The following is a 24,911-nucleotide window of genomic DNA, read 5'->3' as shown; positions in this document are numbered from 1 at the left end:
TGGCGTTCACTTTGTCGAGCTGCACGGCTTGTGCCCGGCAGCAAGGTTGTCAATTCTACGGCTGTGATGGAAGATAGGTCAGTGTATACATGCTCAGTGTGCACGTCTTCTGATCATAATAGTACCTGTAGTATCGTGCATCAATAACTAGACTGTTATCACGAAGCCTAGTATACGCACTTGATGAGGTTCAACTCTGTATGCTCCCATAATATCACGGCCTTTAGTTCCTCCCAATCCTCTTGGGTGAAATTAATTGACTGTGCACAGCCGTCCCATTAGACATGACCACTAATAGTCTGCCAGTGAGGCACAAAAATTGAGATACACCCTATCAATCCCGCGAATGGCATACGGAAAACCCGGCGTGGCGGCGACGTCCCCGAAAGCCTTGTGGACGATAGGCAGATACTGAGAGAGGGGACTCGAAGGACGAGAGGAGGACATTATTGGTGCCTACGTATGCGCGTGCAGTTCACGAAGGTCGAGTCCGTCGACCGCCGGCGCCGGGCGCGTATACTTACGAAGTTGGGTTAAAGACGCTCGTGACATCCTCCTCCTCCTCCGACTCGCGTACACACAGACGACTGTACACATCGCTCTTGCACCGCACATGCTCTCGATGCCATCCGGTAAGTATATACTACCTATTTACTGTATACAGCTGTACATTTGCTGCTCACATGCTAATCCAGACCATGTCGAAATACACGTTGACGCATTAACATTCGACCAGTTTGGCACGACCCAGATTGAAACAAAGAAGAACATTAAACTCATTGTGAACCGCCCGACGGCGTCGGCCGTGCGTTTGCCTACAGCCTGCCTAAAGCCTATCTCCAGCAATCCCCGTCTACCGTCGCACGACATGCCAATAACAACTCGACGCGCCCCTCAACGACTTTTGCACTCTGCGGAGCGTGCATCGAACACTAACGGCCGTGACGAACATTCGCTCCGGCCTTTGCACTCCCTGCGAGGCGAAAGCCGGTAGCCCTCACGACATACCACTGAAACCTTATTACCGCGATTTCCATATCACCAAGGCAGAGAGGCGGCATGCCAAACATGACAGGATGCACAGTTTGATATGGTATCACCCATTGATCATTGAGGACACCCCTCCTACTGCGGAGGAAAGGCTGCAGGCGCTCGAGGGTGATATGTCACGAATGTACGAGAAGTTGGGGCGGATAGAGGGCTTACTCGAGTTGATACTAGCCGGAGGGGGGCGCGTTGGAACGGACCAGCGTTCCGGAGCTGACTAGAGCACCGAATCGAGGGCATTTCCAAAGTGGTTTGTTCCGTAATGTAACAGATGATCGAAGGTATGCCTTCATGTCAATCGGGTGTATATCATCGTGTTGGTCATACATAGAAACCGTGCACTGGGAATCAATGTGAATTGCACACCACTGGTGTCATCGTCAAGTTCTTTTTATTGCCGAAAAGTCACTGTAGCCGGGCTCACATGTGGACCAGCGTATCGCGCTGTCAGCTTGCCCGACTCGCAGCTCGGTACCTCAATACAGATCCACAATAGGTCGAGGCTGCTCATTTTGCACAGCTCCTGCTCTATAGTTGTTACCGATCCGCTTGACCTCCCTCTCCAGCCCTTCCACATCTGCATCGTCCTGAATGAACCGAGCGCCTCGGAGCCTCTCCAATGCACTCAAGGTCCAGACGCGGCAGGTAATGGCGCCGTCGTTAATGTGATCATCGGCAAGCGTGATGAGACGTGCGAGTCCCTCGTATTGCGAGGCCGGTATGTCGTGCGCGATGCGTACTAGGCAAACGAGGAGAAAGCTCTTGGTGACGCCACTGAGGGGCCCATGGTCGGCGATCCATCCCTCGCCCAACGTCTTAATGTGATACTTGTATCCCTTTGGATGGAGCCCGTTCGACTTGTGAAGGTATAAGGCCCAGTGGAATGTTGTGTCGTTCAGGTCCGCGGACCGTAAATCGAGTAGAATGTACAGAGCGCCTGGTTGCAGACTGCCCGACACCTGTGCACAATCAAACGGCAAATCTTGAATACAGGAAAACTGATACTCGCGAGCCTCACTCACCCTGCCAATTAGGTCCAGTCTGGGAGCGTCGCTCGACATGGTAGGACCAAAGTAGGACCTTCTGAATGACTCGAGGATGTCAGAATGTAGATGCCGCGACTCTGCGTTCTGGCGAACGACAAGTATGGTAAAGACTGATCGGACCTACAATGATACACATGACTGGAATGCGGAAGCGCAAACCGATCAAGGCAGTTTAGCGGCCTCGCTCCTTCGAGTTGCAACAACGTTGACATGAGCGCTCTCATCCGACTGGCTGAGTGGTCAGTAATCACACAGGAGCTGTTCAGCTGCACCTTTATTGTGACTTCCCCTACTTAGTTGTGTGCTGTCAGCAACGTTGCATGGTAGTACGTGAGTAGTCGGGGATTCAACTAAGGCTTACCTGACCGCAGTCTCTAACGCTTTCCGATAGTCACCGCATAATCCCTTGTTCTGCTCTCAATCAGTAGTGATAGTAGGTAGCTTGAAGACGGGCAGACAGGGCATTTGCAGGAAACCACTACACATACGTCGTCGTTACTCAGTGTCAGAACACAGTCGTTACATTCAGCACTTGCCTATTTGAGCCTCGGAGTTTAATATCGCAATGCTTAAGTATTTATCCAATACGGCTCCCAGTCTGACCTGCTTCAGTCTCGACACGAGACATGAGCCCTCTTCGCAAATGGCCTCCTGAACTCTCGGAAACGCAGCTTGAGTCTCTGACACTCCTCGCGACGACGTATGCATTGTCTCATGGCCTGGTCTACTTACCAGTAGCCACAGCTCAGCCACCGGCGCCGACCTCCACGATCCATGCACCTCTCGCTCTCTTTCCCTCTCCATTTCCTCGCAGATTGTTCGAGCATGCACAGAGGTTGCAGCGGATATACAACGTCCTCTACGCGCGCGTTGCCATGGACGAAGAGTTCCTCGATCGCGTCATGGGAGAGGTGGAGGGCGTAGGAAAGGTGGATGAGTTTACTGGACAGCTCTGGCGGCGCTGGAGGAGACTACGAGATGAGAATGTTGCTCGGGTACGTCCAAATGATCCGGTGCTTGATTGATCAATGAAAGAGGATGTGCGATGTGCAGCCCCTGCAACTAGGTCTCTTCAGATCAGACTATCTCGTACACGCTCCCGACAGCGGCGAGCCCACCTCTCTGAGACAAGTCGAGTTCAACACCATATCATCGTCCTTCGGCACACTATCAGAACGATCCGCTAACTTACACAAGTGCGTGCGTCTATAATCTACGAACACCTCGAGGATCGACTTGTACGTCCAGATATTTATACAAATCGACGCAATACTATGGAGTTTCCCCATATCTCCAGGAGGAGCGCTTCCCCACTAACAACACCACGGCGGGACTAGCTGAAGGACTTTCCGACGCGCATAAGGCGTACGGTGTCCCCGAGTGAGCACCATTAACCGCGACTTCGCTGCCTGCTTTAGTGACCGGATGCCAGTGCCCGGATTCTGTTCGTGGTTCAAGAGAACGAGCGAAACGTCTTTGATCAGCGGTGGATCGAGTATGATCTACTGGATAAGTGAGTCTCGCTCCTCCTGATGAAGGATGCCAGCTGATTTGGGGCAGGCATGGTATTCACATAGTACGGCAGACTTTCCGCCAGCTCGGCCAGTCAGCAACGGTCGACCGTGCGACCCACGTACTTCGCATAACATTACCGTCCGGACTTCTCTCAGACGGTTCCACATCGGTCGAGATCTCGACAGTCTACTTCAGAGCTGGTTACACACCCGCAGACTATCTGACCCACGCATTCTACGACACGCGATACCTGCTGGAAAGTTCGTGCGCGATCCAGTGCCCATCCATCCAGCTGCAACTCGCCGGCGGAAAGAAGGTGCAGCAGGTGCTGACCAACGCAGGCGTGCTCGAGAGCTTCCTCAGCGACTCGTCCCGTTGGGGCGCAGACGTGTTCGCTCAGGCCGAGCTGGATGAGCTGCGGTCAAGCTGGATGGACATGTGGGGCTTGGACGAGGACGTGCCCGGCGCGGACCCCACGACGGACCCGACGAACGAGTGCTCTGGTGTGCGGAGGGCTCGCGAGCGCTCGGCGAAGCTGGTGCTGAAGCCGCAGCGCGAGGGCGGCGGGAACAACGTATACAAGGAGGCGATCCCGACGTTCCTCGACAGCCTGCCCGTGAAAGAGCGCGAGGCGTGGATCGCGATGGAACTGATCGCGGCGCCGGAGGGGCTGGGGAACTACCTCGTGCGGGCGGGCGGCGGTACCGAGGGCGCCGTGAAGGCGGAGGTCGTCAGCGAGCTGGGCATATTTGGGTGGGCGCTATTCGGTGGCCCAGACAAGTGGGTGAAGGAGAAGGAGGTTGGGTGGTTGGTGCGGACGAAAGGCAAGGATAGCAACGAGGGTGGTGTGGCAGCTGGGTTCTCGGTGCTCGACTCGGTGCTTCTCGTCGACGAGTGAGCCCGCGACAGTATAAGTAAATTGGGCGGATGTATCAATGTAGACTGTATCGATATCGCTCAACAAGTTCGTCGATGTAAGCAGTATGCACCATGCTGTGAACCACCTATCACTGGTACTGAGTTGTATGATGTACCGACAATTTCATAGAAGTAATTATTCCGCTGCTATTTCGGACAGATGGGATCTGAGATGTCATCTTGAACCGTCCAAATGAGGATGTTTGATTCAAGTTCAATATTGCTCTCGCACGAGCGTGCACACGAACCGGCAAACACGGCCATGACTGCAGTTGCCCTGGCATACCTCGAATGCCGCTGAATGCTCACTAGTAGCCACACATATGTACTGACCCCCATTGAACAGACCAGTATCCAACAGATTCCAACTTTGGTAATTCGACATTCGCGAAGCCACTGGTCCTTGATAAAGCAGCCGCCCTGACCATTCGTTATCTCCAGGATCGAACAACTTGGTTGGGGACGTAGCTGACTCGTGCGTAGTTCCCCTCATACCGGACGCCTCGCAATCGAGAGGGTCAAGAAAAGTCTCAGCACCACCGTCAAACCTTTACTAGTAGACAGAAGACAACGATGCTCACGCTATACTTCCTCGCTGCCAGCGTCCTGTACATCGTCTATGAACGATTGACACTATCCCCGCTCAGCAAAATCTCGGGGCCGTCGTTGGCTGGGGCGACACGACTAGTGCTCATGTACCATGAGTTCACTGGCACCCGCAAGCAATGGATCCACGAGCTCCACCTCCGGTATGGTCCCGTCGTACGGATCGCTCCGGACGAGGTATCCTTTGCGACGTGGGATGCTGTGAAGGAAATATACGTCTCTGAAGGCAGCGGATACGAGAAACCAATTCTATCGACTGTTCGACAACTACGGTACAATGTAAGTGGCGTGTCAGATATGCGACTGACACGTAGTTCTGATACGATTACGGTACAGGTGCATGTTCTCCGCCGTACAAAAGGGTCCTGTGAGTATCTCGCAGCACGCTCATTCTATGAAGAGCTTGAACCGAGAAACGACCAGCACGGCGAACGAAAGAAGATATTTGCCGATCGGTACACCAAGTCGTACATCATGCAGCCCGAGGTTGTAAGCGGGATCCAAGACCGCGCCACAGATTTCGTCACCAAATGCACGGAGAACCTCGGCAAAGCCGCCGATATCTATGTCTGTCGTCCGTTTTTCATGATGCGCACTATTCTGAATATATTCGCACAGGTCTATCTACATTGCTACGCGCTCGACAGCATCACATACCACCTGTTCCATCCACTAGGGACGAATACATTGACTGATGCGGACGAATAATCAAGATGAAAGAAATCGCGTACCAAACCAACCTCATAGGTCCGAGTCGTCGCCACATCATGACATTCGACAACTGACACGCAATAGACTCGTACAAGGAATACTATCTCTCAGACTACCTCCCCAGCGAGATCGTTCCCTTCGTAGCCAAATACACCCGTCGGCCCCCAAGGCCTAGGCGCGTCGCGACCCAGGTCATGAACACCGCCAGGCGCACCGACGTCGCGAGCCACACCGTCCTCGCCAAGCTCCTCGACGAGAAGCTCCCCACTAAGTCGATCGCCTCCGAGCTCCTCGACCACACCATCGCAGGGCACGACACGACTGGCGACGGGCTCTGCTTCCTCATGCACGAGCTCTCCCTCCCGCGGACGTCCGCCGTCCAAGAGAAGCTGCACCACGAGCTCGCCGAGAATCCTAGCGCGCCGATCGACGACCTGCCCTACCTCGACGCGGTGGTGAAGGAGGGCCTGCGGCGCTTCTCGCCGATCCCGATGAGCTTGCCGCGCAGGGTGCCGAAGGGCGGGCGGCGGATTGGCGACGTGTTCGTGCCGGAGAACACGATCGTGAGCTGTCAGGCGTATACGCTGCATCGCCTTGACGAGAAGGTGTTCCCGGATCCGGAGGAGTTCGTACCGGAGCGGTGGTTGGAGCCTGCGGGCGCGTTGGAGCGCAATCAGCTCTTCTTTGCCTTCAGTACGGGTGGCAGGGGATGCATTGGAAAGCAGTGAGTGCCCATTGCGAATATGCGTTCTGCTGGCGGGCACTTACCTGTGATGTCACAGCCTCGCGGTGCTTGAGATGAAGATGCTCTTGAGAGAGGTGTATTCGACCTGTCATACTCGAGTTGCGCCAGAGATGTCCGCGTCGATGGCGCAGGATGACCAAGTCATCGCGTCGCGGCCAAAGGGACAGCAATGCCTAATAGTCTTCGAGAAGCTTGCTTAACCGAGTTCGGTCAACGGCCGTGTCCGAGACGCGCAAGATAGGGTTGACGGATCGTATGTAGTAAGGGTGGTAGCCTGGACGCCTCTGTTGTACTGTAGCATTGACAGGAAAAGGTCTTAGCCTCGAATAACAATATAGTTCTCTCGCGAGGAATGTCATTGACGTCCCAGTCATTTCCTGCTGAAATATGACACATCGAGAGGTCCGCATGCACGTACGCACGAATCTCCGTCACCGCATCTCGACGACCTCGAACTGAAGGCTGAGCCAACGGATCTTGTTCTGTGTGAAGCAAGGGTTTCCGAGGTACTCAATGCGGTGCCCAACAGGCTCATATCGTCTCCTCAGGCCACAACACTCTTGTCAGAGGGACCATCTCCATTTAACCTACATACACGTTCCAGATATAGCACTTCGTTACTTCGTCTGAGGTGTTCGCGCTTTCCCACTGACTCACAACTTCCCCTTGATTTCCTCATGCAGCTTCGAGAGCTCGTCCATAGAGAGCTTCTGTTGCGGCCATCCGATGACGAGACCTTCGGTGTCGGTCGCGCTGGGCTTGGGGATGACGTGGAAATGAACATGGTCGACTTCTTGGTGTGCGATGCGGCCGTTGTTCTGTGAATGATCTCGGAATTAGTACTGTGAGCATGGTTGCAATGAGGAATACACCGCGGAGTGGGAAACCGAGGGCATCCGAGGTGAGTGACACGTAATAAGTGCAGGGGTGGTTGTGGCGGTGATTCACGGGTTATCACTTGTGTACTCACCTGGAGGATGTTGTAGTCGACGAAGCCCTGCGCAACGGCGATCTTCTTTGCGATCACCATGAGGTCCTTCAGGTGCTCGTCCGGGACGTCATGCAGCTTTTCAGCATGATCTGCCGTGCGTCAGGACGACCCTCGCAGTCAGCACAAATCGCGCACCACCGTCGACCTATATATGACGTACACTTAGGAATGACGAGAGCGTGCCCCTTCGCGAGCGGGTTGATGTCGAGGAAGGAGAACGCAGACTCGGTCTCGATGAGCTTGAAGCTCGGGATCTCTCCTGCATGCGTGTCCGGGCGTGTAAAGATCAGCGATACGGCGTTAGCTGGTGGGATAGCTGACCTTTGACGATCTTGCAGAAGATGCAGCTAGCGAGCGTCCTGGTAAGCGTGTTGAGAGCAAGCAGGTGCTCTGCAGAAACCAGCTTACCTTGCGTTGGTAGCCATGGTGGTCTGTCGCTGCGTATGGGCAAGCCGACTGTCCGCTTGAAGCACTTCGACTCCGAGGTTAATCTCAGAGTACAGACCGGGCGCTAACCGCTTTCCCCGCAGTATCGCGATCACGTGGTCAATGCGTCACAGTCTCAGTCTGCCGATAAAAAGAACTTAACAAGTCGTTTACATTTCTCGTTTGCCTCCTCCTACATATACGAGCTTCGCCAACCCGTGGCTTCGCCACGGGTTGCCGGGGCGGTTCTTCATTCACTGCTTCATGTCGCCCATAATATTACAATGCTATTGCATGCCAGACCTGGGCTTCGCCACAGGTCTGCCAGTGGCGGCGGTCCTTTGTTCTGTGCTCCATGTTACTTCTAAGGTTACATACTAATGCAATGCCAGCCCGCGGCTTCGCCACGGGCTGGCGGCATTTGGTTCATTCAATGCTGCATGTGCATCTTGTGATTATTGATGCATGTTTTCCTGGTGCTTATGCAGTCTTCCCATTGATGACATGTATCTTCCCGGTACTGACTACATATTTTGTGATTTCCCGTTATTGACATATCCTGGTCTCCCAGTACTGACTTGTCTTGTATTTCCCGTTACTCATGCTTCCCATTTGTTGCCCGTAGCTATGTATGCTCCCACTGTGTGATGCCCATTTTGTGCGGAAATCCCACCTCGGGGACACCTCGGGGAAGTATTAATATTATGCAGGTGCAGGCGAGCGGATGGTGCCCGAGCTGTTGCTACCTGGTTTTCCCATTACACAGGTGCTGTTTCCCGTGACTGCTCTCTTCCTGGCATTTCCATTGTGGCTGACCTTCATGTCACCCATAATCTTACAATGCTAATGCATGCCCGGTGGTCCTTTCATTCTGTGCTCCATGTTACTTTTGAGGTTCAATGCTAATGTAATGCCAGCCCATGGCTTTGCCACGGGCTGGTGGTGTTTGATTTACTCAGTGCTGCCTGTTACTCCTGTGATTATGTATATCTTCCCAGTGCTTACTTCCCGTTACGTTACTGAATAAATATTCCCTGGAGTTGCTTTCCCGTTATTGACATGTCTTAGTCTCCCAGTTGTTTACTTGTCTTGTATTTTCCGTTAATCATGCTTCCCATTCATTGCCTTATGCTCTGCCCCCGCCGTGTGATGCCCATAATCACCCACTGATGAGCACGGAAATCCCACTTCGGGGACACCTCGGGCGGGATTGCATGGGTGCCAGTGGGCAGAAGGCACCCGAGCCATTGCTGCCCATTTTCCCAAGAGGCGGTCCAAGTTTTCCCGTCACAGGGATATTTTTCCCGTTACTTTTCCACTCTCGCAATGTTTGTTGCCCGTTTCGCATGAGCAGCCACCACCTCGGGGACGCGTCGGGCGGGGATGGCGCAGGCGCCCGAGAGCGAAAGGCGCCGAGAGCTTATGGGAGGAGGGTGCGCCACATGAGGCCACGCGGCGAACGTGGCTTGCCATGTGCGCGATCTGCGCCACAGATGTACCCTCGTCCCATTCCTTTTAGATAGAAGAAGTTACGAGTAGCAACATCTATGATGTTACACGCTGGTATCAGCCGTCGAGCCAACCTTACCGCCGTTCTTGTCATTGCATCGGCCGCACTGCTCCCAAGAAGTGCTAATACTGCCTGCAACCGGACATAAAACAGGTCGTCTCGCCCCAGCCTGAGGCTAGTGACCGGGCGGTCACCTATCCCAATTGTTAGGACACTCGCGCTCCGTGGACACTACTGCGGCAGAGGCAACGCATTCCACGCACGGGAGACATATCAGCGAGGCGTCTTCAATGTGGACAATGGATGGTTCAGGTGACAGAACGCTACCCGTGTACCGCACCTACTCAGTTTGGATGGTACACGCAGAGGTACGCTGATCAACCACGATTATCTCGCCAGTACCTCCGCTAACACCGTGGTGCTTGTAAAGATACACTGTTTTCGCATCACGACACCCCGTTTGCACCATATAAGGTATAGCGGCGCGCCTCTTGGTGCTTGTAAAGGTGCACTCGATTCCCTCGACCCTCGCCGCCTTGCGCTGCACGACGGCGAGATGCTATCCGCCCGCGCAGGTATAAAAGCAGTGGCTCCGGACGCCATGATGCCCCCATCGCCTCCCTGCGTCGCGCAGAAGTTCGATACCCTCCGCCATGTCTATCACACAGTCGGCATACTACTGTAATCACGATGACCTTGTCTCGTGTGCCACCGACATTGCAACCCCTCTATATACACGCCGTCCCCACTCAGTGGCTACTCCGGTTTGACGACCGAGCACTGGCAATGGTGCGGATCGCCTGACGCGACATCGGGTGATCTCTTCTTTGCCCCGGATGCCGAGCTCCTCATCGGCGAAGTGTCCTCTACACCGGTGCCTTACGCAGAGTATGTGCATAGTCTCATGCGTGTGGTTCTACTACTCACGCATTGTACAGTCCGCTGGCTCTAGGTACAACGTCGCAGTCAGTGGACGCATTTCGGACCTTTGAGAACGATGTCCTGTGGGACTACCTTCCTCCTGTCGTATGGTCCTCGGAACCGCTCGTGCCGAGTGCCGTTGACGTGTCTCAGGTTCCCTGCTACGACGCGGGCATCTCATATATGAGCCCAAGTGGAAGCTCTACGGGCACCACGATCTCCACGTCGTCTCCCTCCTCCTCCTGGGAGGACTCGTTCGCCTCCTCTCCCAGTTCCGATGCTGCATCATCCTCTGTTCCGCTTCCCGGACCTTCCCGCGGCCCATCTACCGCCCGTTCGTCACGTAAAGATACCAGACGCGCGAGATCGAACGCATTCTCTCCCGTCCCGCACACCCTCACATCGTCGTTCCTCCGCCGGGCACGCACGACAACCCCGCGCAACAAGCAAGTCGGGTTTGCCTCCACGACGCAGCGCGAGGAACACAACGGGTGGTTTACCTGCTCGCACTGTGATTTCTTGACGCGGCGCAAGGGCGACTTTGACCGCCACGTCCGCACGCACTTCGCGCTCAGTCGCGGGCCAGAGTGGGTCTGCTGTGGGGTGCCGGAGGAGGACGCGCCAGGACACTCTGGGGAGAAGTACGAGCATGGAGGGAGGCGAATGGTTGGTGGATGCCTTAAAAGCTTCAGCCGGCGGGACTCATGGCTCCGACATCTGCAGAAGGCGGGATGCTTGCGACCTGTACATCGGTAGGTGGTGGGTGGGTGTGTAGGAGTAGAAGCCTTGAGCTCGAGTCACTTATGTTCAGCTAGCCACATTTTGATGCGTTTAACCATCATCAGCTACTCAAGCTCAAGACTCAACCCGCGTCCCTCATTTTCAGTGATAGAGTGAGCGTGCTGAGTTTCATGTCTCCCCGTTCACCGTAAAGTCTTCATGTACCCTTTCAAGGTGCTCGCAGGCCACGATTTTATTCGCCAGCGGGTCAGAGTCGTGGATGTTACACATAAAGCTTCCTTGAGGTACGCGAAGCTGAACCCAGAGGTCTCAGAGACAAGCTCGTCGGCAAGTGCGTCACTTGTGTCACATCAGCACAACCTGAGAGTATGGAGTGCGCCGCAGAGCTTGCTCCAGCGACCGTCCTTCCCACGTCAAATTCGGAGGTCGTATTGAGATTCTGCGTACCGGAGACGGTGTACTCTAGCATCGACAGTGCCGTCGAACAGCAACTTCCTGTAACTTCCTGTCAAGCGAGATCTATCCTGTCTGCTATCCCGTAAGCCCTAAGCAGTGGGAGCATCATGCATACTGCGTAGAGTACTTACAGTCAGGCGATCATGCAACATGAGCATCTTCTGGGTATCTCTTCTATACTTAGCATGCCATTCGGATTCCAGGCGGATTCTGGGCAGCAGTAGGCAGCAATGCGCCATGTCACATCATGGTGAGGAGCACAGGGGAGCAAGAATTCGAAGTGCCCTCGTCATAAACCAAGGTTCCGAGGATATTCCGATCGCAGAGGTCCCTCGGTTACATAACCCCCTCCTCGCTCCTCGCCTCTCCGGCCTCCGTTCACACCCATATAACACGCACCCACCCTCTTCGCCGTACACCACATGTCAGACAATCCCTACAAACCACTCCCGACCCACGACCCAGAGAGCTCTGAGGTCGTGCCAAAACCCCCCTCTCGCAAGCTCCGCGTACTCAGGAACTTCACGACTCTTCTCCGCGTATTCGCCGTCATGGTCGTCGCGTTCGTAGGCGTTCGTCTGCTCACTCGCACGGGCATGAGCCTTCGTGGCTGCCACCAGAAGGGCTTCCAGGGTGTGCGCAACGTCTCCAGCCTGCCGGAGCACTACACGCTGCCTAGTGGAAACAAGATACCGTCTGTCGCCCTCGGTGAGTCCTCTTTCTGCATGCGCTATCTTGGACTTGCATCCACGATGGGCGTTCGCGTTCCTGACCCATGTATGGTCGCGCAGGTGTCTGGCAAGCGAGCCCAGGCGAAGTTGGCGCAGCCGTCAAGACTGCGCTCAACGCGGGATATCGGCACATCGACGGTGCCTGGATCTACAGAGTGCGTCTCTACCCCAACTCTACTCTTTGCTCATCACTGAGCTTTCTTTGACACCGATGACTTGACAGAACGAAGCGGAGGTCGGACAGGCGATAAAGGAGAGCGGCGTCTCCCGGAAAGACCTTTGGCTTACCTCCAAGCTCTGGAACACTTTCCACGCACCCGAGGATATCGAGGAAGCGCTTGACGACTCCCTTCAGAAGCTCGGCACGGACTACCTCGACCTCTATCTGATGCACTGGCCCGTTGCGTTCAAGAAGGACACGACCCAGGTGGACGAGGCGCTCACTGCCGACCCCTACCCGACCTGGCAGAAACTCGAAGAGATGGTTGAGAAGGGCAAGGTCCGCAACATCGGCATTAGCAAGTGCGTATCCGCATCTGGCCGCTTTCGCATCGGCTGACTCGCAATCTCGTAGCTTCAACATCCCGCGCGTGAAGAACCTCACCGCGAATGACCTCAAGGTTCAGCCCGCAGTGAACCAAGTCGAGCTCAACTTCTGGAACCCGCAGCCAGAGCTGCTCAAGTGGTCGAAGGACAACGGGATCCTGCTCGAGGCTTACAGCCCGCTGGGGAGCAATAAGCAAGTCAAGGAGACGCTGAACCAGCCCGAGGTGAAGAAGATCGCGGAGGCGCTCGGCATCACGCCAGCGCAGGCGATTATTAGCTGGCACGTCCAGCGCGGCACGATTGTGCTCCCTAAGAGCGTGACGCCCTCCCGCGTCGAGGAGAACTTCAAAGGTGAGTTTCAGCACAGGTGGGCTGTTAAGGCGGACAGAGGCTGACGTGGGGGCGATTTGATAGTGTTCCCGCTCCCGGATGACCTGTTCGAGAAGCTCGAGGCTGCGGCAGCCGCCCACCCACCTCAGCGTGTTGTCAACCCGAGCAAGGGTTGGCGCCTCGACTTCGATGTGTTTGACGACTACCCCTACTAAGGGCAGATGCTGCGCGATAGACCGACGGGTCGGATGTACGTTTGTAAGCTGGAAACTTAGACTTGAAGCGCGTGTTATGTAATTTCATCTTCGCGGAGTCACTCTTCGTTATGGAGATACCTAGGAAAACACAGCAATACGGTTCAACTTCCAGGAACCTAGTTTACTGATCGTGAGTTTAGTAACGCGCGCACCGCTAAGTTGGCCTCGTAATTCCTGCTGTGAGCTTGAGACTTGCGGGCACGTGCCCAACTGTCAACGCATTTGTGGCGGGAAGTCGCAGCAAGGTCATCGACCTGTCCATGTCAGCCATGCTATGCCTATGCGTCTCGACGCTTGGACGCCTCCCGCAACGCATACTGATGAGCGGAATGGCCATGCACACCTTGGTATGATACCTCTTATCTCAAAAAGCGAAGACCATGCCAATAAAATGTGGTGGCTGACCCATTCCATCGAGCATGGTACTATACCCAAGGTTTTCTGGTGGCTCACAGCTCAGCTACCTTGTCCCTGGATTTGTCGCCTGTAGAGCTACGGACGGTTGTACAGCGAAACGATGGCCGCCTCGGCGGGTACTTCGCGTATCCTCCACGCAATCTGCGTGTCCAGACTCAACTCGCAAACGGATCTGCGCTCCTGGTGAGTAAAACAACAAGGCTTTGTCTCCCACACGCTGCCTCAAGCATGCGGGTATTCAGGAACGCGTCGGGTACGCTTGTCGCGCCTTTCCAGGAACGGTCAAACGCGCTTGTCATTCTGTTTTACTCAGCGTTTGTTGATGTTGCTCAGCCGCCCTACAGCCACCTTACGGCTCAGGCATTACGCGTCCCTGTCAGTACTCGGTCAGTACCCATGTAAGCCATTTCAACGGGCGCGAACCTTACATCCATCTGTACAAACTCCCGAATAAGAGGATCCATATAAAATGGCGTCTCAGTACTTCCCCCTGTCCCCCAACTCGCAGCTCATTCTTGGGACGACCGCCGTTGCTACGCCGATCCTTCTCTACGCTATCAAGAAACTCGCTTCCCGCCCTCCAACCGCAAATATCGACATGGCAAAGAAGACGATCATCGTGCTCGGCGGCGGGTGGACGGGCTCGCTCGCGGCGCGCCAGCTCTCCGCCCAGCTCGACTCGCACAGGTACAACCTCATCCTGATCAACGACCGGCCGTACACGATCAACCTCGTCGCCGGCGCGCGCATGACGTCCACGACGGTCGACAACCTCGACTCGAAGGACAAGGCGCTCATGGCGTACGACAAGCTGTTCGAGAACGGCAACGGCAGCGTGAAGGTCGCGCACGCGGTCGCGGTCGAGGAGGACAAGGAGAGCGGGAAGGGCGGCTGGGTTGTGCTCGAGGGCGGTGAGCGGCTGCGGTGGGACGCGCTCGTGGTCGCGACGGGCAGCACATGGCAGGGCCCGCTGGCGTTCCCCGACGGGGAGAAGCTGCCGGGGCATGTGCAGCAGTGGAGGGAGCGCGTGAAGGCGGCGAAGGACATCTTCATCGTCGGGGGCGGTGCTGTCGGCATCGGTGCGTGTCCGTGTCCGTGTCCGTCAATCCGCCCGCTGATTTGAGGCAGAGTTCGCCGGGGAAATCAAGGAGGCGTACCCGGGCAAGAGGGTGACGGTGGTCCACAGCGGCTCGAAGCTGCTCACGGCCGTGTACCCGGACAAGTACCGCAACGCGATCGAGAAGAAGGCGCGCGCACGCGGCATCAACTTCGCGTTCAACGAATACATCGACGAGATCCCCGAGCCTGGCGTACGGGGGCTGAGCACGCGGAAGGGGACGCACTTTGAGTCTGCTGATCTCGTGGTACGTGCGTCATTGCTGGGCGAAGGACATCGCTGACGGCCCTCCAGATTCCCGCCTACGGGTCGCGCCCGAACACCGCGATCGTGTCCTCGCTCATGCCGTCGCCGCTTTCGAGCAACGGCAGCCTGAAGGTGAATCCGACGCTGGAGGTGCAGGGCCACGCGGGCGTCTTCGCGCTCGGGGATGTCGTGGACTGGGACGAGCAGAAGCAGGCGGCGAAGGGCGCGAACCACCTCGGTATCGTCGTGCCGAACGTCGTGAGCTACCTCGAGGGGAAGCCGCTCAAGAAGGTGTACAAGGGCAGCCCGGAGCTGATCCTGATCCCGTTGGGGAAGGTCAGTGCTCGTGTCGTGGATTTAAAGCGCGCGCTGACGAACGCTGTGGCAGACCGGTGGCTCGGCATATCTGGGCATGCTGTGGGGCATCGTGCTCGGAGACTGGGCGTCGCGTACCATCAAGGGCAAGGACCTCTTTGTCTCGCAGGCGCGGAAGGGTCGGGGTCTGTAAGCCTGCTCACCGTCGCTCATTCGTCATGCTTTTGTGCTTCCTGGGACTCGTGCGTGTTGTGCTCTCGTGTTGTTTTTAACGTTACTTTATGTGTTACTTAGATCCTGCGATGCATTAATAGAGTCAGGCCAGATTGCGTACGATCGCTTGGCCAATCAGAGCAGGAGCCACGTCGCGGTGGTGTGAACACATGATCGCGATCCCTTGTGAAGTTGGCAATTCTGACTCGGAGTACCTGCGTTCTACGCTACCACAGATGTCTCGTCCGCTCTATTCCCCAACGCTCCTTACAAGCTCGGTACGCGTATCTTCGATCTGCCCTGTGAGTCACTATCTTTCGTTCATGAAAAACTAATGCTGACTGACGAAGCGTTGCGCATGTTATGACTCGTCCTGAGTCGACTGAGTCAGTTCCTTGTCGGAATACAGCACTGGCAAAGGTCCATAGTCACACCACTGGTGGAGCCTGACACGCACAGTTCAAGCTTTCCGGTCATCATTCTCTTTTGAGTCTTCGAGTCCAGCAATGTGACTAGATTGGAGCACTTCGTGCTTCCGTATCATCATGGTATCCCGGGCCGGGCTGCATGCAGTTGGGTGAATGCGGTGACCGGTCTGTTGCGGACTCACGGTGGCCCACCGTAAGCTCCACGCTCGAGCTAAGTATGTCAGTTAGCTGTGTGGCCGACGACCGTGACAGTGTCGAAGGTTGGAAGCCCGAAGCGCAGCACCGTGACTGCCTCCGAGTCGGACCCGCAGACGAACAGCAGACCACGATTGATCGCAGGATAAGAACACCAGGGCCCTGCATTCCAATCCAGTCCACAGTCACTGTAATGTCTAGGTCCTACGCGCCCGTGCTACCATCCAGCAACCAAACAGGGTAAGTTAACCTTGTATCGCTCCACACATGCTCACACGTTCTTTGCGGCTACAGATGGTCGTCTGCGTCTGCAGCGCTAGAGCCCCATCGCTGACTCGTCCCGATACGCAGCAACTATCCGTAAAAGACAAGACATGCCTATTGGATACACAGAGATAACAACTCAAGTCAGAGAATGTCTGCTTCTGCCGCCCGTGTGGTACCCCTCAGCTGGAGTATAAAGCACACGATGTTCAGCTCGTACGTCCTACTACCACGCCCGCGATCATGGCATTCTCTTCACAGACAGTACCTACCAGTATTGAGACAGGGAATCCTATGAGTGAATTCTACGACTTCTGGATACGACAAGGTAAGCATGCATTCGTCCTTAGATCGCAACTATGTTGACTGACGTGCGCTTACACCAAGCGTCTGCGCAGTTGAGCGAACCTGCCGTGATTTGGTCAGTCACAACTCGCTCTCGCTTGTGTATGCAATCCTTACTGACTATACGTGCGTCCAGCGTCGAGAAGTTGCGAAAGTTGCACCCTGATGCGTCCATCGTCGCCTTCAGTGATGTTGCCGGTTTCAACCTCCAAGGCCTCCCAGGGGTCAAGGTCGTTTCTGCTAAGCCGCAGTCAATAAGCGTGAAAACATTTGCCCCCGCCGCTCGGATGGTGTTCCGTGAGGGCGGTGAGGCCGGCAAGCTGGCGGATAACTGGAAGTTTGCGGCTTTCCAGCTGACATGGAAGGTGAGTCTCATCAATTATGCAGTTCCCGGGCCCTCAGATCAATGGCATCATGCATATTGCCGTCAGGATGACGACTTCCTGTGTTATACTCTGCAAGTGAGTTCTTGCTACGGTTTGGCAACCCACATGTAATTGAGGAATTCTTTTCCCCCGCAGTACACCTATGGCATGCGCGGCATCCAAATGTCCACCCATTTTCTCGTGCACAGCTCTGCAGACAGGTGTCACGCCCTGTTGGAAGCTGCAGGTGCATGGCAAGCACAGCTGCACGAGGAGATTCTAGTCTTCGATGAAGCGCGCTGGCAAAAGAGTCACGAGCTCTGGGTTGAGGTCCACAAGGCAAACTGGTCCGACGTCATTCTGAAAGAGGCGTTCAAAGAGCAGCTCATGGGGGATGTGGAAGGGTTCTTCGACAGCGAGGGCTTGTACAAGAGCCTCTCTGTACCGTGGAAGGTGAGCCGGTGTGTACGACAGTGATGATTCGGGGGCTCACCGCGCCATGTCGTACGCAGCGAGGTATAATTATACACGGTCCGCCTGGCAATGGAAAGACCATCACCCTGAAGGCGATCATGAAGACATGCTCCGATCGAGGCTTTGCGCCGCTGTACGTCAAATCCTTCAGACACCACAGAGGCGACGAGGGCGCAATGGTGGATGTGTTCAACAAAGCGCGCGAGATGGCGCCGTGCGTCATGGTACGTTGATCTATCAAAACTCCCTGTCGCATCGAGGATTCATGATGCTTGGTAGGTGCTGGAGGACCTCGACTCCCTAATCACTGACAAGAACCGGAGTTTCTTCCTCAATCAGCTCGATGGCTAGAGGGAAACGATGGGCTCCTCCTCATTGCAAGCACGAACCACCTAGAGAAGCTCGACATCGCTCTGAGTGGGCGGCCCAGTCGGTTCGACCGCAAGTTGTACGTCGATTGTAACAGTCCCATGAAAGGACGACAACTAATGATATATCTAGTGCGTTTGACGATCCGGATGAGCGGGAGCGCGCGCTATACGTCAAGTACTGGCAGAAGAAGCTTGACAATAACTCCTCCGTCGAGTTCTCCGACGCCCTTGTGGACGAGCTCGTCTCTGAGACCTCTGGGTTCAGCTTCGCGTACCTCAAGGAAGTCTTGTGCGTAACGCCCACGACTCTGTACCTCCTGCGGATTGCGGCTAATGAACACTCCGCAGCATATCGTCCCTCGTGCTTCTCGCAAATCCCAAACACGCCGTGACTTCTTCGTTCGGAGACGTGACGAAGGGCCAGATCCAGGATCTTCGGGAGCAGATGGAGAAGGCAAAGTCACAGGCGGCGGCAAAGCCTTCGACTCAAGAGAGCAGTGGTGGCGGAATACAAATGATCGGCCCGCGGTTCTTTGGGGCTATGGCTGAGCCCATAGTCGGCTGAGAGTTGTGTTTGGGACGACTTGTATCTTGTTGGCACCCGGGTGCACTTGTAACAGTTGGAGAATCAGTCGCAGCCGTGAATTGCCTGGCAATTGACGACGTTCAATGAAATCGCGTTGGTTGTGAGCGTGACATATGATAGTGACGTTCAATGAACATGCATCTGAATACCTACGCGCTTTTTTAAACACACTAGACTTCCTGGACCTACTAGCATGGCGTCGTTAGTCGTGCCTCTCGGAAATGAAGACACTAAATCACAAGCATTTGTCCATACCCGACCCCTTCAAAGACACTCTTGGCCCCGTCGACGACCGCGGGTACCACGCGAGAATCGGACGAGCAGTACGTGTCCGAAGCTGACTTCTGGGCCAATTTGACGGTCCATGACGCTAAGGGAGGTGGCTCATGCCAGACTGGCGAAAGAAATGAGAGCTGTGACGGTGTGTATGAAGGACATTATAAAGACAAGAAACTCCTCATACTCACCATATGGGGTATGCCTTGAGCTTGAGTAGCCGATGACGGTACAAATCCAATAGCATGTGACTAGCGCAACTATGAACATAAGTGACTCGAGCTCAAGGTTCCGTGTCAATCTATCCCTACACAGCCGCCCGCCATCTAGAGATGTACAGGTCGCAAACATCCCACCTTCTGCAGATGTCGGAGGAACGAGTCCCGCCGGCTGAAGCTTTTCAGGCATCCACCAACCATTCGCCGCCCTCCATGCTCGTACTTCTCCCCGGAGTGTCCGGGAGCATCCTCCTCCGGCACCCCACAGCAAACCCACTCTGGCCCGCGACTAAGCGCGAAATGCGTGCGGACGTGGCGGTCGAAGTCGCCCTTGCGCCGCGTCAAGAAATCGCAGTGCGAGCAGGTGAACCACCCGTTGTGTTCCTCGCGCTGCGTCGTGGAGGCAAATCCGACCTGCTTGTTGCGCGGAGTCGTCGTGCGTGCTCGGCGGAGGAACGACGATGTGAGGGTGTGCGGGACGGGAGAGAATGTGTTCGATCTCGCGCGTCTGGCGCGAGTGGTATCTTTACGTGCGAACCGGCGGCAGATGGGTAGCGGGAAGGTCCGGGAAGCGGAAGAGAGGGTGATCCAGCGTCGAAACTGGGAGAGGAAGCGGACGAGTCCTCCCATGAGGAGGGGGAGACGATGTGGAAGTCATGGCGCTCGTAGAGCTCCCACTTGCGCTCGTATACGAGATGTCCCCGTCGAAGTAGGGAAGCCCATACGTGTCGACAGTCGTGAGCAACTCCGGGGACCACACGACAGGAGGAAGGTAGTCCCAGAGGACATCGTTCCCAAAGGCCTGAAATGCATCTACTGACTGCGATGCTGAGTTTACATCCGACGGACTGCACAGTACGCGTGAGCAGTAGAAACACACGCATAATTCTATGCACATACTCTGTGTAAGGCAACGGTGTATTGAACGCGTCGTCGATGAGGAGTTCGGCATCCGGGGCAAGGAAGAGATCACCCGATGTCGCATCAGGCGATCCGGACCATTCCCAGTGCTCTGTCGTCAAACCAGTGTCGCCACTGAGTGCGGACGGCGCGTACGTAGGGGGGTTGTAATGTCAGTGGCAAAGGAGACGAGGTCATCGTGATTGTAATACACAGACTGTGTGACAGACATGGCGGAGAGTATCGAGTTTCTGCGCGACGCGGGTAGGCAATGGAGGCATCATGGCGGTCGGAGCCACTGCTTTTATACCTGCGGGTACAGAAAGCATCTCGCCGTCGTCCAGCGCAAGGCGGCGAGGTCGAGGGAATCGAGTGCACCTTTACAAGCACCAAGAAGCGCGCCGCTATACCTTATATGGTGCAAACGGGGTGTCGTGATGCGAAAAGAGTGTATCTTTACAAGCACCACGGTGTTAGCGGAGGTACGAGCGAGATAATCGTGGTAGATCAGCGTACCTCTAAGTAATGTCTACAAAGCGCGCGCGAGTGTCCTGGCAATTCCCATATCGTGGTGTCGACTCGGAGACTAGCCCGGGGCGAACGAGGATGTTATCATGAGAACATCCGGTGCAGGCAGCAGCATGGGAGCCTTGCAGAATATTCACTGATGACAAGAGCGACGGTAAGTTTGTGTTGACACCGCAAGAAAGCCATACATACCAGGGTGTAATATCATCGTATGTTCTGCCGCGGTCCAGGCTTCGAGCATCACGCCCTCTGGATGTCACTGCGTCCAAGAAGGGTGCGCGTGGGTAGAGTGTATGGGCAATGAGAGAGTATCTGGACATACATAGGTACGTAGTAGTATGTACCCCTTGGGTGACTTCACTAATAGTAGTAATAAATAGTAGGCGCGCAAGTCACGGAGCGGCCCGGGAATGAAGCCACCACCGTGACGGTGCCACTGACCACCAGAGTCACTGGCAGACTGCAGACTGCAGTTCGAGCTCTCGTCCTGTTCACAACATCCTTTGTCACTTTTAATCAACTTTCGCCTAGCAACCTCGGTCGGACTCTCTTGTCATATACTAACTGCTCATATGTTCCAAACTACTAGCAACACCGACGAGTCGAGTTGAGTCTTGCCGCTGTGACTGATTCCGCGTTCTACTAGTACTCTTACTACCCGCACGCTGTGTCTAAGAAGGGCCATGTGGGTCGCAAGCAACCCGGATTCTTCAGACCTGGTGTCGAAGGAACGAATCCCGCCGACTGAAAGTTCTCATGCATCCACTAACTATCCTCCTCCCTCCGTGTTCATAGCTCTCCCGGTGGTCCGGTACCTGCAGCAAACTCTGGCGATCTCGGCCCACGACTGAGGACGAAGTGTGTGCGAATGTGTTGGCTGAAGTCGCCCCCATCCAAAGGTGGAATGCTGAACTTCTTCCGCTCTTCATCACCGAAGAAGCCTGTCAGGCGAGTGCCCGCCCCCGCTGTGCATGTATTCGAGTTCAAGCTCGTCAATAACTTGGCCCGCTATCTCAAACCTGACAGCACACCGGTTCATGCCTGCCATGTCGAGCATGGGCAGGTGAACCAGCCATCGCGCTCCTCGCGCGGTACTGGGAGAGCGAAACCGGACTTGCTTGTTGCGCGGAGACGTCGTGCGCGCCCGGCCGAGGAACGATGATGGGAGGGTGTGCGGGATGGGAGATGTCGTGTTCGTTCTCGCGCGCCTGACGTACTAAGCACGTCGCCTTCTTCAGATGCCGAAGAAATGAGTCCCGCCGGCTGAAGCTTCTCATGTACCCGTCACGCGTTCCTCCCCCTCCATGCTCGTACATCTCCCCAGTACATCCGGGAGCATCCTCCTCTGGCACCCCGCAGCAGACCCACTCTGGCCCGCGACTGACGGCGAAGTGTATGCGCATAAGGCGATCCGGCTCCGAGATCGAAGTGCCCTTGTGTCGCGTCAAGAAGGCGCAGTGCGAACAAGTGAACCATCCGGTGCATTCCTCGAGCGGCAACGTGGAGGTAAACTCGACCTGCTTGTCACGCCGACGTCGTGCGTGTCCAGCCGAGGAACGACGTGAGGGAGTGCAGGACGGGCGAGGATTCCCTTCACCTCGCGTGTCTGGCGCGGGTGATACCTTGATGCGACGTTTGCTCGTCGGTTTGACGATCCGGCGGCGACGATGGCGCATGGAGATGGCGTGGAAGTCATGGTGCTCATGGACTTGCTTTCACTAGGGCTCGCATATGAGATGCCCTCGTCACAGTAGAGAACCTCAGACACGTCGACAGCACTCGTTGCGAGCAACTCCGAGGACAGGAGGAAGGTAGTCCCAGGGGAAATCGTTCCCAAAGGTCTGAAATATGTATACTGACTCTGATGCGATGTCGGTGCTCGGACCTAGCGGACTGTACAATATGTATCAGTGTTAGAATCACACGCATAAGACTACGCACTCACTCTGCGTAATACACCGGTGTCCACTCTGTGCAAGGCACCTGTGCATTGAGCACCCCGTCGATGAGAGCCTCGAGTTCGGGCATCCACTGGAAGAGGCGTCGCGCTAAGCAACCCTATGTTCCGGATCGCCGCCATGAAGCCCGTTCGAGGTAGATGAAGGCCAGCGATGAGTGTGTGGACGTCATCGTGGAAGTCGACCGTCGAGTGCGTGGTGGGCTCCATCGCAGGGGACGTTGGGTGTCTGGGCGATGCGGGTAGGCGACGGGGTGTCATGCCAGTGGCGACCGATGCCGCTGCCTTCGTAGACGGGACACAAAGCCTCTCGCCCCCATGCGGCGAGAACCACCCCTTTACAGGGACCAAGAGCGCGCCGCTCTACCTTGTACGACGCGAACGGGGTGCCGATAGGCAACTTGAATGCGCGTCGGTCAGCGAACATAACGGGAGCAATGCAGAGAATCTCACGAAACGATGTGATCGGAACACACGTTGTTGACGATTGAATCAGGATGCCCGAAGAGCAAACTAGAGTCTCGGGGTTGGCTCCGTCGACGAAGCGGATAGTGGTGCATGGTGGTTGAACGAGATGCGGGAGTGTTGGAATAGGATGGTTGTTAGTCGACTGCTGCAAAATTGCGAGCTTTTATACGTGCGGGCCTGCACCCCCTATGGCCACAATTCCCCATTCTCGGCGGACCATGGTGGTTGCTATGCGCCGTGACCACATGCGGCGTCGCGGCGCCCCTGTGATCAGGTCAAAGTGATTGTTTGTGGTGACGACAAAAGAGGATGATGCTCACGAACCCTTCTAGCACCACGGCATTAGCAGGCGTAGTGGCGAGATTGGGGCGAGATGATCGTGGCACAACCCATACCGAGAAGTTGTGGTACATGGTTAGTGATCTGCCCCTGAAATATCCTTTGTCCCTGGAGCTAGAGCATCAGCAACGTTGAAAGCCGACAATCACAGGTGAGCCACCCCCCTGTTCGTGAATCGCCACTGGGCCTTGGTTGTGGCCTTAGCAACCGTTTCGATGTAGGGACACACTTTGTTATGAAGCAGTATATAAGGAGGCTCGCGAAGACGGTGAGCTTCAGTCTTCACTCGCCATCCGTGCTTTCGACTGACTCGGAGTCCACTTCAAGGATGATAGGCTCCATTCGTGCAAACACGTCGGAGCAGGACGCCAGCCCTGATGTCGAAGCAGACAACGCGGCTAGAGTTCGTGACATAGTCAGTCGTGCTTCAGCAGAAGATATCATCGCGTACCGAGACTTTGTGAGTGCGAGTACGAGTACTATGCTGCTCAACCTGCTGACTTCTGCGTCGTAGACTTTCCGCGGGAAGCTACTCCTTGACCCCATCGACTCATACACAGTCGATAATGCTGTCTCATGGCTTGACGTAGACCGCTTCAAATCGTGGTACATCCGTCGGCTACAAGCGGCACCTGCGCCTATGCCCCAGTCACCCTCTCGCGTACTCCCAGCCTCCCCTGAAGACCGCTTGTCGCACTCGGCTTCACGACCTACCAAGTCGTCGCGCGGACCTGCGTCCTGTAGCACAACACACACTGGGTCACCTCAGCGGCCACACAATGTTGTACAGGATAAGGTCCCAGCGAGTCAGGCAGGTACAGCGATGGCTCTCCCGCAACAGCACTCCAATGCACAAGATCCCAGAGTGGTCGGGCCAATGACAGCACTGCTCTACGAGGGATCATATATGGGGCCCAACGGCGAGCTTCGATACAGGGACGAGGAATGACGAAAGAAATGTGTTAGTCATTGTATAATAGCAGATCTAGTGAACGGTACTTTAGCATGCACACCGCGGTTGAAGACGAGGCCACCTCCTCGAGCCTTAGACCGACGCCAAGCGAATGGCGGCGCGCGCCTTCGACTTCTACTGCGCTCGATCCAAGCGTAGCTTGAGCTTGAGCGGTGCTAGAGCGCCCATGCGCTGTATAATCCATATATAGCAAGTTCCGAAGTCGCGGAATCGCGGCCCGCTTGTCCGCCGGAATGGGAACACCCAAGCCACACTCAGGCTCGCAGCAACTTGAACGTGCACTGCGACGACTTGAAACCTCCACAGCTCTCTTTCGCCACCCTCGACGAAGTCCTCTTACTTGTTGAAGGTTCGTCAAGATCGCTTATACCCTAGCAATCGAATTGAATATACATGGCAGAGGCGCTGACTCAAAGTCG

At 55.5% G+C, this 24,911-nt stretch overlaps 11 protein-coding genes across 11 annotated transcripts; 6 read left to right on the top strand and 5 right to left on the bottom strand.

Moving 5' to 3' along the window:
* Positions 1-1,426: 1,426 nt before the first annotated feature.
* On the bottom strand, positions 1,427-2,541 carry B0H18DRAFT_1028165 (uncharacterized protein). The gene is made up of 4 exons (XM_048029917.1): positions 2,455-2,541; positions 2,218-2,382; positions 2,070-2,138; positions 1,427-2,006 (listed from the first exon to the last, which is right to left on the bottom strand). The coding sequence occupies exons 2-4, from the start codon at positions 2,227-2,229 to the stop codon at positions 1,524-1,526; spliced, it is 564 nt and encodes a 187-aa protein (XP_047889448.1). The 5' UTR covers positions 2,230-2,382; positions 2,455-2,541; the 3' UTR covers positions 1,427-1,523.
* Positions 2,542-2,968: 427 nt separating this feature from the next.
* On the top strand, positions 2,969-4,506 carry B0H18DRAFT_882054 (glutathione synthase; the record flags this gene model as incomplete). Its single annotated transcript, XM_048040879.1, has 5 exons — positions 2,969-3,088; positions 3,147-3,289; positions 3,342-3,473; positions 3,526-3,606; positions 3,654-4,506. 5 exons carry the CDS (start codon positions 2,969-2,971, stop codon positions 4,504-4,506), a joined length of 1,329 nt encoding a protein of 442 aa, XP_047889447.1.
* A 270-nt stretch (positions 4,507-4,776) lies between these two features.
* Positions 4,777-6,941, top strand: B0H18DRAFT_1028158 (cytochrome P450). The gene is made up of 6 exons (XM_048029916.1): positions 4,777-5,404; positions 5,469-5,499; positions 5,556-5,699; positions 5,846-5,879; positions 5,928-6,567; positions 6,626-6,941. The coding sequence occupies exons 1-6, from the start codon at positions 5,100-5,102 to the stop codon at positions 6,786-6,788; spliced, it is 1,317 nt and encodes a 438-aa protein (XP_047889446.1). The 5' UTR covers positions 4,777-5,099; the 3' UTR covers positions 6,789-6,941.
* B0H18DRAFT_1028150 (HIT-like protein) lies at positions 6,942-8,076 on the bottom strand. The gene is made up of 5 exons (XM_048029915.1): positions 7,988-8,076; positions 7,901-7,938; positions 7,740-7,838; positions 7,559-7,668; positions 6,942-7,406 (listed from the first exon to the last, which is right to left on the bottom strand). The coding sequence occupies exons 1-5, from the start codon at positions 8,002-8,004 to the stop codon at positions 7,242-7,244; spliced, it is 429 nt and encodes a 142-aa protein (XP_047889445.1). The 5' UTR covers positions 8,005-8,076; the 3' UTR covers positions 6,942-7,241.
* Positions 8,077-9,931: 1,855 nt separating this feature from the next.
* On the top strand, positions 9,932-11,277 carry B0H18DRAFT_1028146 (uncharacterized protein). Its single transcript, XM_048029914.1, has 3 exons — positions 9,932-10,218; positions 10,269-10,403; positions 10,454-11,277. Exons 1-3 carry the CDS (start codon positions 10,169-10,171, stop codon positions 11,190-11,192), a joined length of 924 nt encoding a protein of 307 aa, XP_047889444.1. The 5' UTR covers positions 9,932-10,168; the 3' UTR covers positions 11,193-11,277.
* A 907-nt stretch (positions 11,278-12,184) lies between these two features.
* On the top strand, positions 12,185-13,455 carry B0H18DRAFT_1086672 (NADP-dependent oxidoreductase domain-containing protein; the record flags this gene model as incomplete). The annotated part of the gene is made up of 5 exons (XM_048032073.1): positions 12,185-12,341; positions 12,425-12,519; positions 12,588-12,886; positions 12,939-13,261; positions 13,325-13,455. The coding sequence occupies 5 exons, from the start codon at positions 12,185-12,187 to the stop codon at positions 13,453-13,455; spliced, it is 1,005 nt and encodes a 334-aa protein (XP_047889443.1).
* Positions 13,456-14,300: 845 nt separating this feature from the next.
* B0H18DRAFT_1028141 (FAD/NAD-P-binding domain-containing protein) lies at positions 14,301-15,885 on the top strand. Its single transcript, XM_048029913.1, has 4 exons — positions 14,301-14,993; positions 15,043-15,278; positions 15,326-15,613; positions 15,666-15,885. Exons 1-4 carry the CDS (start codon positions 14,384-14,386, stop codon positions 15,783-15,785), a joined length of 1,254 nt encoding a protein of 417 aa, XP_047889442.1. The 5' UTR covers positions 14,301-14,383; the 3' UTR covers positions 15,786-15,885.
* A 645-nt stretch (positions 15,886-16,530) lies between these two features.
* On the top strand, positions 16,531-19,018 carry B0H18DRAFT_1213867 (P-loop containing nucleoside triphosphate hydrolase protein). Its single transcript, XM_048036545.1, has 11 exons — positions 16,531-16,908; positions 16,968-17,020; positions 17,080-17,113; positions 17,174-17,402; positions 17,469-17,498; positions 17,559-17,855; positions 17,915-18,100; positions 18,156-18,198; positions 18,228-18,324; positions 18,378-18,536; positions 18,596-19,018. Exons 1-11 carry the CDS (start codon positions 16,844-16,846, stop codon positions 18,810-18,812), a joined length of 1,410 nt encoding a protein of 469 aa, XP_047889441.1. The 5' UTR covers positions 16,531-16,843; the 3' UTR covers positions 18,813-19,018.
* A 354-nt stretch (positions 19,019-19,372) lies between these two features.
* B0H18DRAFT_1028133 (uncharacterized protein) lies at positions 19,373-20,695 on the bottom strand (the record flags this gene model as incomplete). Its single annotated transcript, XM_048029912.1, is given in 6 exon segments — positions 19,373-19,398; positions 19,410-19,468; positions 19,488-19,835; positions 19,972-20,175; positions 20,228-20,339; positions 20,384-20,695. Coding segments are annotated over 4 exon segments (740 nt in total), but the record flags the coding sequence as incomplete, so codon positions are not given.
* A 557-nt stretch (positions 20,696-21,252) lies between these two features.
* B0H18DRAFT_1028130 (uncharacterized protein) lies at positions 21,253-21,710 on the bottom strand. The gene has a single exon (XM_048029911.1). The coding sequence runs from the start codon at positions 21,682-21,684 to the stop codon at positions 21,466-21,468; it is 219 nt and encodes a 72-aa protein (XP_047889439.1). The 5' UTR covers positions 21,685-21,710; the 3' UTR covers positions 21,253-21,465.
* On the bottom strand, positions 21,688-22,525 carry B0H18DRAFT_638164 (uncharacterized protein). The gene has a single exon (XM_048038898.1). The coding sequence runs from the start codon at positions 22,429-22,431 to the stop codon at positions 21,769-21,771; it is 663 nt and encodes a 220-aa protein (XP_047889438.1). The 5' UTR covers positions 22,432-22,525; the 3' UTR covers positions 21,688-21,768.
* Positions 22,526-24,911: the final 2,386 nt, after the last annotated feature.

Source organism: Fomitopsis serialis, assembly GCF_022376445.1.
Source record: "Fomitopsis serialis strain Sig1Antser10 chromosome Unknown B0H18scaffold_79, whole genome shotgun sequence".
In the NCBI taxonomy this organism is placed as follows: Eukaryota; Fungi; Basidiomycota; class Agaricomycetes; order Polyporales; family Fomitopsidaceae; genus Fomitopsis; species Fomitopsis serialis.
The sequence above is the reverse complement of the archived record's forward strand: the minus strand, read 5'-3'. Positions and strand labels throughout refer to the sequence as shown.